The sequence below is a fragment of the Haliotis cracherodii genome, unplaced genomic scaffold (assembly GCF_022045235.1).
Source record: "Haliotis cracherodii isolate W230 unplaced genomic scaffold, xgHalCrac1.p SCAF_13, whole genome shotgun sequence".
NCBI classification, from domain to species: Eukaryota; Metazoa; Mollusca; class Gastropoda; order Lepetellida; family Haliotidae; genus Haliotis; species Haliotis cracherodii.
The window spans coordinates 32,898,214-32,912,806 of record NW_027266268.1 but is presented as its reverse complement, the minus strand read 5'-3'; the positions used below and the strand labels follow the sequence as shown (position 1 = coordinate 32,912,806).

At 38.7% G+C, this 14,593-nt stretch overlaps 1 protein-coding gene across 1 annotated transcript; it reads right to left on the bottom strand.

Annotated features, from left to right (window-relative positions):
* Positions 1-707: 707 nt before the first annotated feature.
* On the bottom strand, positions 708-4,989 carry LOC139459868 (uncharacterized). Its single transcript, XM_071241576.1, has one exon. It carries the CDS (start codon positions 4,875-4,877, stop codon positions 3,570-3,572), a length of 1,308 nt encoding a protein of 435 aa, XP_071097677.1. The 5' UTR covers positions 4,878-4,989; the 3' UTR covers positions 708-3,569.
* Positions 4,990-14,593: the final 9,604 nt, after the last annotated feature.

The window sequence follows — 14,593 nt, the reverse complement described above, 5'->3', positions numbered from 1 at the left end:
ACACTGACTAAGCAACAGGACTTGGTGCGCTCTATATGCTGACTATATAACATAGACAATTATGTTGTAAAATACATGCCATTTAGTCTAATGGAAATCATGCCAAAGGACAAGTCCAGACTACCAGTCAATAAGGTTTCATCGCAGTGAGAGAGTGAGCTGGTTTAACAGTATATCAGTCATGTCAGGGCATCTCAGCTTAATGTGAAGGAAAGCCCAGACGTTTACCACTTTGGTGAACCAACAAGCACAGGTACTGTGCTGACAAACCAAGCATCACAATGGGATTCAAACCCAATATCAGCAGATCACGTCAAAAAACAAGGGACACAATTCTGAAGAATGAATTGCTCTGAAACACTTGGACACCTAAGCCCCTTTTTTGGTACAGACTACTTTCAACTGACATAGGTTTCAAAATTTAATATAATAAATCCTCATGGACATCTAGTCCTTTGTTTTTTCTTTGATCATTTTCATTTCTCTTGGGTTGTTAAAAGGTCTCATATTCTGTTTACATGTTTATCTAAGATGAGGCCTCTGTTCATAGATTGAGAGTGTGAATACATTTAAGGTTAGAAATGATACTTTGTGTGTGAATGTGATCGATACCTGATTGAGAAGCAAAATTTGCGATCGACCGATGCATCGGTGTATCATCCCACTACTACTAATCATGCTAATAAAGTGTATCATAACCTTGATAACCAATGATAATTCCACCACAAATATCACAGATGCTCTGAATGATAACCTTCAATCATAGTCAATCATGTCAATCGTAACCCTTCAGAGCAATCAATACATCAATGAACACTGATGAAGGAACTGCCGTATACCTGAGAGCATAAGCATAGGTTTGAAACTTATTATCTTCGATAAAACAGAATAGCACTCATCAAAGGTAGGAGATTTGGGGTTTAATGTTGGTTTAAATACCAATACCAGTTTAACTAAACATGCTAAAGGGAAAATCCACCTTGAAACCCACTATAATGATGTTGGGATTTAGGGCTGTAACAATTCACCGATGCCTATATCATCAATACTTATGTACACAAGATACTTGAATCGTCAGTTTGTGAGATCAAAATATGCTATAAATAGAACAGGATTTAATAGAGTTACCTCCCATAATGGCAGAAGTGGCATAGCGCCACCTCTAGAAATGGCAGAACATAGGGAAATGGTGGCTGAGGATATGCAGACTATCTGTTACATCTCATAGCCATCCTCTTAAATAAAACTGCTTTGTTCATCATGTTCACATGGTTTTCTTTGTTAAAGCTTTTGAGGTTGATATAAATAAATGTATGAAGAAAGAGGTTTTAGAGCTGAATTTCAGTGATTTCATCATTTCTTACTATTTGAAGTGGTGTATCGTGATACCAGTAGTATCATCAGTCCATATCGTGATACGAATCGTTTCGCAAGATACCAGGTGATTCTCAGCTGTACTGGGTATGGTGCTGGCAGTGTGAAGATTAACATACCGAAGTACTCTGGATTCTTTTAATACACATGATATAGTTCACCAGAGTCCCTAGGAAGCTAGCTAACTGCATATAAACAATGTGGATATTCAGCTAAAACACCATTGTATTCTGATATATTACTGTGTAATCAATATTGAGAGTAGTTGACAAATATACACATTAATCATGTTAATCATGACAACTATTTAAACATGACTTGCATTCAATAAATATTGTTAATGTTTACTTACCAAAGTAACCTGTAACCATGGTAACCTGACCCACCATGAAATACTAGAGACTCTGTATTAGCTGGTAGTTGAACAGTTTCTGTTATCATTCACATGTTTTACAGCAATATAACTTGAAATATAATCCATCGTATGTATTGTGCTACAGGGGTCGTAAGTCGATGTATTGTATCATCAAGATCATGGGTCTGTATCGCGTTACAGTACTGTAGAACCGTATCATTACACCACAGTTTCTGTTATCATTCACATGTTTTACAGCAATATAACTTGTAATGTAATGTATCGTATGTATCGTGATATACCTGATATAAGGGTTGTAGTGACTGAGTATGGTTTTACGCCGCTTTTAGCAATATTCCAGCAATATCACGGCGGGGGACACCAGAAATGGGCTTCACACATTGTACCCATGTCGGGAATCGAACCCGGGTCTTCGGCGTGACGAGCCAACGCTTTAACCACTAGGCTACCCGACCGCCCGATATAAGGGTTGTAAATCGACGTATTGTATCATGGGCCTCGTATCGCAATACAGTACTGTAGAACCGTATCATTACACCATGAAAATATGCATGCATTTGTAAAGCTTAACACATATGTTATTTTCCTAATCTATATTTATGACAGAGAAACACACAAGGTAAATAATATCTTTGTCAATCTTAAAATAATCAAATATTGACATATTTTCATTCACTAATATAACAGGAAGACAATGACTGCCCTATTTATAATACAGCACCAAATGATTTCCAGCTATGTTCATTTACATATGCACTCAAACATCGGGAAACCATACCTAAAGTTTTCGGAAACTGTACGCAAAGGTTTTGGAGCCAGTGGGCATCAGTGAGTGAGAGTATGGTTTTACGCCGCTTTTAGCAATATTCCAGCAATATCACGGCGGGGGACACCAGAAACGGGCTTCACACATTTTACCCATGTCGGGAATCGAACCCGGGTCTTCGGCGTGACGAGCGAACGCTTTAACCACTAGGCTACCCGACCGCCCCCAGTGGGCATCAGATGTACATGAACAGTTCTTACAACAAGTTGTTCCTACTAGATGACCTCATTTGCATATTTCTCGTATTGTGGTACCAAGTTAACTGGATTGCATGCTTTATAACATCAATAACACTGACCATTATCATGATTATGTGATAGCCCCAAACAATAATCTAGCCGAACATGATGAAAAACGAGAAATAATCAAAACATAGCATACATCATGTACACAAACATAACTTGCTCCTGATTTGAGTGGAATGAAAATGTTTATGAAACAAAAAATGATCTGACTGTGTTGCAGTCTATTGTCAATAAATTTGGTAGCACTGTTACCATGGTTACACCATAGGCTCTGCATTGTATTTACAGATGACCCTTACTGCAACTGTGTACAGACACATAAATAATGATATATATATCTACGAGCTACATGACCATGATGACACATAAGTAATTGTTGGCAGTAGTTATACAAGGTATTGTGACGTGATATTCAATGAAATGGTAATAGCACTAAGCATGCTAAGATGACTAAGCTTTTGCTTATGACAGGCAATCAGTACATGTACCATGTTGTCAAGGTAGTAAAATTATCTTATTTTTCTTTGTGCAAAATGATAATATTCTACAAAGTTTCATCTACCTTATGGGAAAGTAGAAGTTTACGAGAAAATGTCACTATTCCCTTCTCATTTTACTAGTCTCAGACTAGTGGACATATCACGTCATAATTTGTAAACCTGAATCAGCATATTTCAAAAGTGAAGAGTATGAAACCTTTTAAAAGATTCATTTACAGGTAGCATGGTTACAATTATCAAGCTCTCTATCACACAAATACATCCATAACCTTTTGAATTCTTTGTCTGCATAATGGGCAAACACGTCTTTCTATCAATCGAGATCGGACAATTCGATTTGCACAGTCTACACACAAGCACATATGCCGACATGGCAAAATGAGAACTGACTTCGTCTGATCTTGACATACAACACATTTCCTCTTGTCTTTCTCTCGTTCAATTTCAATTTCATACTCATGGGTACTCATTTCTAGCTTCTGTGCCCTGCTTGGTGTGGAAGATCGACTCCGTAAACTATACCTCTCAGCTGGACTAGGGAGCTGGACTTCAATATCATGGTCACTATCATCCGAGGAAAAAGTTTGAGAATTCAAAGACCCTTCACTCTCATCATCATCTTCATCATCCGAATCTTCATCACTCCCATCTTCATCATCACTACCTCCTGTCAATGTTTCATTGTCATCACTGACATACTCATTCTCTTCACTTTCATAGTCTTGATCATCAAAATCAAAGTCACTCTCAAAGTCATTGTCAATATCAAATATATTGTGTGCCCTTCGGTGTTGTCTTCTCACTCCTCGTCGCCACAATCTCAAAAATGAAAAACCTCTGTTCTGAAAAAACTTGATCAGCTCGGATACGATGACATAAAACATACAACACAACAGAATACCCAGGTACACTTCCTTTGAGAATGTAAACGTTTCTGAGAGATTTGTTGTCACATTGTCCCAGGCATTGCACAATTTGTCTCCAAGTTTCCACACACACTCAAGCAAGGATGCAAACCCATACCCAAGGCCACTGAAGACACCTTTGACAATAGATACTGTCAAAGTTCCAATCATTGAGAAACCGCCAACGACGGTGTCAACAAAGTTTCTTGACATGTCAATACCATAGTTCCATGTAGATCCACACGTTTCAATGACATCTGTTGCAGAATGCTTTAAGGTTGTTAAAGTCACATAGCTTCCTGTCCATATGCACACTGCAATTGTTTCAATTCCAGTCAAAACAAAACAAACAACTTTGTACAACAACAATAATATTCTCCAAATAAGGGCACAGAGAGTGCAGAAACACCCAAACAAATCTGTTGCGAAGTCAAAGATGTGATGTCCTACATCCATTGTTGCACAGACGATCCTCTCTAACGCCCAGGCAAGTGTTGTGACAATCAAAGATGCGTAAAGACACACTGTCGACATAACTTGGTAGTTTGTATACACAACATAACTGACAATTTCACAGATCGTTGCTACGGTCTGGGACATCGTTGAACAAAATGTAAAAAATCCCTGAGATACTGCTTCCACAGTGACCATCTTTGTTACACGTGTTAGCAATTATCTTCTGAATTTCATAAGTTCTGTTTCCGTTTATTGAAAAAATGATAAACACTTGAACAGAACCTGCAAGTACGCTGACACGACGCCATTTTTCTAGAGCACGGGAGTTGTTTCCGGTTTTGAAAAGAAATTCTATCAGATGCAACTTATTATGCTTTAAGAATTTCATGGGATGAACATATGACTTAAACGTGAAACAGAAGTTCAATTGACCTACAATAACGCAATCCTGTCTTTTCTTATACAGGTCGGACAGATAATAAACTTCTATATGATACTTGATTGAAATCTCAACATTTATGCTTGAATTTATGTAAGTAGTTGTAAAGAAAATATTAAGAGAATGACATAACCGGAAGGGAATTCCGTGTATCGAAAGAAGCTAAGGGATGCATCTATTTATACATGTCAAGAAGACCTTTTGCAGTAAAATGGTGCCGGCTTGATAGCATTAATTGCGCTGTGTTCAAATAGGCATCAGATCTGGCTTAATCAGGGATTTTGATATAAAAAACTGACAATGGCAATTGAATATACCGCGTGCAAGCCATGTTGTTTACATTGGTTGCAGGATCTTTCCTGATTTCAGTGGCTGGTTGCGTTTGTGTGACATTGAAGATATACTACGCTATGCCTCCCAATCTGACGTCAGGTCTCCGCTACACCTTTGACTTTATTGTAGCATTGGCAGAATTTATCCTTAAACTCGCATACATCATTATTTTATTTGTGATAAACATTGTTACGTATGTTTTATCAAGCATACTGCAGTTTGTGCCATATTTGTTCAAGACATTTTCCTCCCTCCTCTCGTTCCTGTTCTGGATTTTGACACAGCTCATTCGAGGAATATTTGGAATGGGAGACAAGACGACAAACACGCTAAGCTGGCTCTTCTTACTGTGTTCAGTGTATTTATACTTTGATCATAAAGGATATTTTTTCAGGTCAAAGACTCCAGAACAAACTCCTGAAAACCAGGATAACAGACAGAATGTTAGAACACAAAATAATAGAACTCCGAGAGAAAATCGTAGGAACGAACCAGAAGGTCGCCCACGTAATGATAATGAAAATGCACGACAGCGCATAGGGAGAGTAGTGGGAGAACGAATAAATGCAAACGACAGAGCAAGTAGAAATCAAAATCAAACAGACAGGCTGCGTGAAGTTCAAAGGCCACAAGCTCAGGAAATCAGGGCAGAGACTATTCAACGTCCACAAGCACAAGAAATTGTGGCTGGGGATATTCCTGATGATGCAAATGATGACACCCAACAACTTGAAGCCGAGAATCGCGAGAATGAAAATGAAGCCAACTCCCAAGAAGAAGCAGATAGAACAAGAATGCGTGATGACAATGTTCGGAACACGGAACGGGAACTGTACGATGGCGCCGCACCACCTAGGGCAGAGGAGAATATTGATACCACTCTGTGTGTAATATGTTTAGACAGAGAACGGAACGTTGCTGTGTTTCCTTGCGGCCACACCCATCTTTGCCTGACCTGTGTCCAGCGACTGAGAGAAGAAAATGGACTGTGTCCCATGTGTCAGAGACATATCAAAGAATACAGACAGATTTTTGTGTAAATGTTGTGAATGATTCCAACATATAATTATTAATATCAATGGTCACAGTAAATCTTGTTTATTAATGATTAATATTTTTTTCACTTTTTGTCAATTCGTGCTTAAACTGATTTTGTTTTTGTCAGTGAAATGTTTAACATGTTTAACTCAAAGAACATACTGTGTTACTCTTTTGAGCCTAAATACATGCTGGTTGTAGAGGCTGGAACCTGTAGGATAAACCAAGTACATGGTTCATAATATTATGAATTGGTGAATACAATATGTGATTTGTAAATGGTCATATTTAAAATTAATTTTTAAATGCAGAAAAGTAAAAAATTGTCAACTGCTTATCCTACTGATAAATATATTCCTTTTTGTGCCATATTTCACCCATTTTAAACCATTTGCAGAAATGGTTTGATTTAAATATTTTTTTACAATTAACCTTGTTAAGACAAACCTGATTGTGTCTGAAGGAACCTCCCTGTGTAATAGCCTAGCTTGGAAAAATGGTTTTTCTTTGATGAACTGGAATTCAAGAGTATTATCTATTTGTTTTTTTGTGTTTATTCCTCTTTCATATTTTTTGTATGATTTGAGGCGAGTCCTACCTACATGTTGTATTGCATGCCTTGCTGCCAGTCAATTCATATCAAAATATCATCCAATATACCCATCATTGATGTGATCCCCTTCAGTATATCTTGATTACAGTATTTGTAATGGTCTATGTGAAAACATTGCTGTGTTTGTGCTTCCAGGATCCAGGCAATCCTATTTGTTACCATGGTTACTTAGATGACTTTAATTGATTATGTTGTTCATGAAAGTGTATTGCAATTCATTTGAAACCTCACACTGACACAATTGGTTTCAAATTAATTTCAGAGGTTTCAAATCTCATATTCAAAACACAATAGATTTATGTTAGACGTGTATCAAAATTTACCCCCAGTGTTAAATCTGATCTTCCGGTACTTATTAATCTAGCCATGTCAGAAAGGTCAACTGTAGTGAACCAGTCAGCATGCTCAGATTACATGTTGATAAAAATATAAAACAATAGATTTTAGCCTTTAAATCAATATCAATAGCTGCACTGAACATGATTTTTCTGATGTGTATCAGTGTGTATTGTGTGTCACGTTATATAATGAACGTTGTATGTAATTCAGTGGATATACAAGTATTGTGGTAGAATTGTCAATAATGTCAAGACAGCCAGAGGGGATTCCAGGTGAAACTTGGTCACCAGCAACATAAGCTTGTCATACCAGATGCTTGTCATACCAGATGACTTAATAATCAGGTGGTGAGACTTGGTCACCAGCTACATAAGCTTGTCATACCAGATGCTTGTCATACCAGATGACTTAATAATCCGGTGGTGAGACTTGGTCACCAGCAACGTATGCTTGTCATACCAGATGCTTGTCATACCAGATGACTTAATAATCCGGTGGTGAGACTTGGTCACCAGCAACGTATGCTTGTCATACCAGATGCTTGTCATACCAGATGACTTAATAATCCGGTGGTCAGACTTGGTCACCAGCAACGTATGCTTGTCATTGCAGATGCTTGTCGTACCAGATGACTTAATAATCCGGTGGTGAGACTTGGTCACCAGCAACGTATGCTTGTCATACCAGATGCTTGTCATACCAGATGACTTAATAATCAGGTGGTGAGACTTGGTCACCAGCAACGTATGCTTGTCATACCAGATGCTTGTCATACCAGATGACTTAATAATCCGGTGGTCAGACTTGGTCACCAGCAACGTATGCTTGTCATACCAGATGCTTGTCATACCAGATGACTTGATAATCAGGTGGTCAGACTTGGTCACCAGCAACGTATGCTTGTCATGCCAGATGCTTGTCATACCAGATGACTTAATAATCAGGTGGTCAGACTTCGTCACCAGCAACGTATGCTTGTCATACCAGATGCTTGTCGTACCAGATGACTTAATAATCCGGTGGTCAGACTTGGTCACCAGCAACGTATGCTTGTCATACCAGATGCTTGTCATACCAGATGACTAAATAATCAGTTGGTGAGACTTGGTCACCAGCAATGTATGCTTGTCATACCAGATGACTTAATAATCGGTTGGTGAGACTTGGTCACCAGCAACGTATGCTTGTCATACCAGATGCTTGTCATACCAGATGACTTAATAATCAGTTGGTGAGACTTGGTCACCAGCAATGTATGCCTGTCATACCAGATGCTTGTCATACCAGATGCTTGTCATGCCAGATGCTTGTCATACCAGATGCTTGTCATACCAGTTCACTTAATGAATAGAGTGGTGACACCCAGTGACTTGGTTGACAGCATGTCATCATACCCAGACAGAGTGGTTCTTTGCTGATCATATCAATCACTGGTTTGTCTGGTTCTGACTCAATTATTTACAGGTTGCCATTCTATGGCTGGAATATACTGAGTGCAGCATTAAACAACAAACAAATCAACACTGTGCAATAGATGCGTCCTTGGTCATGCCAAGTTATGACATATGTTTTAATAATGCATTTTTCTTGAAATTGCCAATTTGAGCAGAGGCAAGTGTCAGCTGTCTCTACTACTAGTCAACACAATCTAAAAAAAAAATAATCTTAGTACTCGCTACTGCTAAACAATTGTGTTGCAATAGCAAGCATTAAGATCTGATTTTAATGAGATTGTTATCATGTGACAAGTGAAAAAATACTGGTTTCCTCAGGTATATTAAAAAAAGTCATCAATATTTGAATACACACATACATTTCTCAATTCTCATCTCCAGGGTTTAATTCTAAGTCACATTTGAATGACTGAAGATCCTCTTGCTAAAACAATCTCAGAAAAAATCTCAATTCCGGGTTTTATATTTATTCAGTCACATTTTAATGACTGAAGATCCCAAATCTGATCAAGATCATTTTCTAACTTACCGGTAACTGTTTTAGTTTTATAGTTCTAGTTCCCAGCATTCCCCGACAATCATGGAAGTATCGTAGATACGCCCTCTTTTGTTAAAGGAAGGGTATAGCATCATGTGTGTTCTGAATACGATTCATCACAGTTCATTAATGTTGTGTATGGGTAAACATGTTGAACACACATTTTGGCATGTGCACGTACATGCTGTATTGCCACTTTTTACCGTATATACCACGAAGTGCTTTAATTGTGGCAGCCTTTTGCTGCTGGCTATGCATTACCTGTCGTCATGTCTGTGACGAATACAATCTCATTAAAATCAGACCTCAGTTCTCGCTACCGCTAAACAAAGATCTGAAAAAATTCCATTAGGGGTCACTTCATAACGACCTTTCATCAGACTAATCAGAGCGTCGCTTACCAGATCATGAAATCGACAGTCGGAATGTGATTTCTAATCATACAACAACTTTAACACGGAGTATTCTGAACGATAGTTACGGGTTTAATGACTGAATCCATACAATCTAGACCATCTATTAGCCATTCAAGAATGTTCTTTTGTTTAGGTTTCAAATTTGTAATCGAGAATTTGTCAAAATATCTTGCAAAAGGTTTTCGCCAATTTGAAATTAGTGCCGTAAAGCACGAGAAAGCTGCCTTCTGATTGGTCATTCCATTGGTCAGTCAAAGTTCGCGCAAGGTCGATCTGACGTGACCCGTAATGGGATGTCGTCAGATCTTTGTTAAGCGTTGCGAGAACTAAGATCTGATTTTAATTAGATTGGTGACGAATACTGATTTTTTCAACTTGGTGCAATGAGAAATATGTGAATGTACAGTATTTTATTTTGAAGTCGTGACTGACTGATTAGCTTGCTTCTATATCACGTACACTGTTGTTAAATCTCTGACTAACAGCAGTGTTTGAAATTAAGGGGGCCCTGTGGTCCTTGAATCAATGGACCCCCTAAATTTTAAACTTTTAACATTAATGTTATTAAACTTTCATGTTTATACTTTAAGCAGTGTAACATTACAGGGGTGGAACATGCATGTTTTTATGTATATGTCAAGCCCATGCTTTCCGTAAAAGGTGACTATGCTTGTCGTAAAAGGTGACTATGCTTGTCGTAAAAGGTGACTATGCTTGTCGTAAAAGGTGACTATGCTTGTCGTAAAAGGCGACTATGCTTGTCGTAAAAGGTGACTATGCTTGCCGTAAAAGGTGACTATGCTTGCCGTAAAAGGTGACTATGCTTGTCGTAAAAGGTGACTATGCTTGTCGTAAAAGGTGACTATGCTTGTCGTAAAAGGCGACTAACGGGATCGGGTGGTCAGACTCGCTGACTTGATTGATGCATGTCATCGATCCCAATTGCATGGATCGATGCTCATGATATTAATCAGTGGATTGTCTGGTCCAGACTCGATTATTTACAGTCGCCGTGATATAGCTGGAATATTGATGAGTGCTGCGTTAAACAACAAACCAACCAACAACCAACCAATCTTCAGTCAAACAGTGATATGAGGCCATGCATTAGTTATGGAAGTCCAATAAGCACAACGTGCATGAATATTATGAGAACCCTACCGTTGTTGGAGGAGATGGCCACATGGCTGTAGCACGTTGCATGATAATTATTGATGTTTTGATATAATCCGAGCACGGACTGGTTTCCTGCTCGCTGGAACTGGGCTTTGGCTTCTGGGCTGAGTGAGTGAGTGAGTACGGTTTTACACAGCTTTTAGCAATATTCCAGCAATATCATGGCGGGGGACACTAGAAATTGGCTTCACAGAATGTACCCGTGTCGGGAATCGAACCCGGGTCTTCTGTGTGGCGAGCGAACACTTTCACCACTAGGCTACCCGACCGCCCGCTTCTGGGCTGAGCCACTACACTGCAAAGCTGCAGAGTGTTGGAGGCATGTAGTGTGGACAAACCTGTGAAGGTTTGACAAGGCTTGTGTATATCAGGTTTTGGAGTCTGAAATATGATGTCGCACAATGTGTTGAATGTCAGGCCATATTCTTGTTATTGACATTCGATTTTTCCACCCCTGAAATAAACTCATAGTATGTTATGTATGTGTTATGGAAAAAGATCTGTCATATCCAATTTCTTTTATGATTACTGTTGATCTGACTTGAACCTACAATCAAAATGAATGTGATCTGGCGCCATGATTATTGTAACCTAGCAACCTGTTGCTTTGAATCTCGTTGTCATGGAAACGTCATTCAATTTAGAAGTTTGAACTTTAATGGTTCTTTTTCATGCAAAATGTATTAAAGGTAATGGGACATTTTTGTTTCACAAAATATGGAAAGTGATTGGACTGATTCAACATAGCAGCTTTCCGCCATTTTAACTGCTCAGCAGCTCAAAGCCATGGGGACATAGCAACAGTATCCATGTAGGTGTGGCTTCGAGATGTCCGTCAGACCTATGCATTTGTTACGGGGGTTGGACCGATGGGTTAGTGCAATGTTTTTACTCAGCCATTTGATACATGATAGTACCTGATCGTGCAGGATACACTGAACCAAAACAGTTCGGGATAATGGATATTTAGGGGGATATTTTGATGAAAGTGTGTGTTCAATCTTCACTACAAATACATATCCCCAAAATATTCCTGATCCCTAATTTCTTTTATTCAGTATATATGAATAACTTCTCATTAGTAAAAACATGCAGGAAATGTCAGGTTTAGTTTGTGGTGTTCCCAGAGTTTATGTACTGTTTATGACAGTTTGTCAGATGTCTTTAATGCATAATATACTGAAGTCTTTACAAGTGTGCCACTTCTAAAGATGTTGATGTGTGCCCTTTGGAACTAAGTGAGCCCACCAGAATACTTTTCAATGAAAAACTAAATGTGTTTGTACGGATTATTTGTGCGAAATAAATTTCTCGTCTCCAAAGAGCAAACATTATCTCGACGTACTTTTGTCATGTGATTTGTAAGTGTACCTTCAGGCACCAGTGCCGGATCTGAAACATGTCATGATTTACACATGGCACTGTATCTATAGGGAACCCTGCAGTGTTAAACAGTTTTAGTCCACTAGTCCTTGTAATAACATACAGCAGAACCCTTAAAATGAATTCCTACAACTGTATTTTCTTGAGTATAGTGCGCACCCATGTATAATGCGCACCCCCCTCTAGTGGATTCAGTATTTTGGAAAAAAAAAATCGAATGTCAAGCGCAGAAAAAAATTACCTCTTCAGCAAATTCTGGTAAACGAGTGGGTGATGAGAAACTTGGTCAGTACAAATTAAAAATTTGAGATAAAAAATCACCAGACATGTTTATTTACCGTTTAAATTGTATTTTTTTTTGTTCTGCTAGGCATATTTTTACATCGTAAACTAAGCCGGAAACAGCAATCAGCTGTACACACGTTTTCTTGGAATCTACAGGTTATTCGGTCAATACACACCCAATGATATAACTTTACAGGATTTTCATGCAAGGATCGGCAAAAATTGTATCTGAAACTATTTTTTTTTCCAGGAATAATATATCCCAATATTTGGTAATTTAGTTGCAGCTTTTACAGGTCTGATGGTCCTGATGGTACATCAACTACAGGGCAGTTTAGCAAGGACTATGTCATTAGTGCCAAGTAGTAATGAGGGGCACCTGTTGGCATATTTTACATTTATTTGTGTAGCTTTTGATAACCAACCCAAATTATGTGCAGAGGATTACATAAATAGTGGTCGAGATTGAAGTAAATCTTGCATCACAACTGCTTGATCGGTCAATATTTTCCTCTCAATTTCCTACAGAGCTACTAGCATGGGCATGATGTTGTTTCTGGACTTGTATACTGAAGGTGAAACTAAGGGAACAAATGGAAATAAGCAGATTTGCTTGCTTGTTTGTGTAGACCTAAACTAAATACACAACTAAAAATAGTTAAGGGCCACCCGATTCTATTATTTTACTGAAGTTAATCTGTCATGCATGTAACTATGTACAGTAATATGAAAGAATTGGGTGGTCCTTAACCCTTTTTAGTAATATGTACTTAAGAAAGAAACATTACTATCTGTGTTCACTTCCGTATCTGTGTTTGGTACATACCAATTAATCAGTCAAAGATGACTTGCATTGCCCGTGTAATGGGGTGACCGCTTTTGACCACTTCCTGGCCTTTGTTACCAAACACTGCCTCTCTTAAAGCTTACTTTAGTTTTTTCCTTCAGAATAAGTACAACTTGTTTGTCATGCTCGTAATTGTTGCCAAATAGTTGTGTCTATTTTGTCCTACTTAGCAATTTGCTGGGTCCCTTTCAAGTCAGGCTTCGACTTTAATACTTTTATATTGCAGCCATGTAATATGTTTATATATTGCAGTCTTCAGTGACTTTTGTTGCTAATTAAAACAGTTTGGTATGATGGCTTTGTTTGTCATCCTTCCTCTATTGTGTTTGTAGTTTGGGTCACTTTTATCAGTATTCCAGTTATTTCACAGCGAGTCAGCCTAATGTGATGCCGGTCTCTGATGTTTACCATTTTGGTGGAACCCACAATGAATGTATGGTGCTGACAAACGTGAAAGATAACCATGAGAGCAAGTATTCAAACTCTTTATCATAGGTTCCTGGCGTGCCCAAGGGACACAACTCTACGCCTTAGACTGGCCTATCCGTGCCCCCTGTTACGCTTGATACACACACATGCACAACGAGGACTTTTACCAATTTGGTGAAACCCACTGGTGAGGTGGCGACAAACCAAGAACAATAATCAGTACGGTCTAATCTTGGATCTGTGTCTACGATCATGGAATTTGGTCAGGCCTAAGGGACACAACTCTGCTCAGCAAGCTGTCACACTTAGACGTCTGGGTCACCTTTCACCCCACCCCCATTCCCCCCCACCCCGATACCCATGGACTTAAAGCATGAATGAGTTTAGTGTGTGTCTAACCAAAACCATAAGGGTCATAGTGGCTCCCAGTATCACATGTTTTTGTTTGTTTGTTGTTTAACGCCACTCAGCAATTTTCCAGCTATATGACGGTGGTCTGTAAATAATCAAGTGTGGATCAGACAATCTAGTGACTGACATTATGAGCATCGATCTACGCAAGTGGGATATGATGACATGCATCAACCAAGTCAGCTAGCCTGACCACCCGTTCAGGTTAGT

Bases quoted from the DNA above. Each gene is read 5' to 3' on its own strand.
- LOC139459868 (XM_071241576.1), bottom strand. From the start codon at position 4,877: ATGGTCACTGTGGAAGCAGTATCTCAGGGATTTTTTACATTTTGTTCA.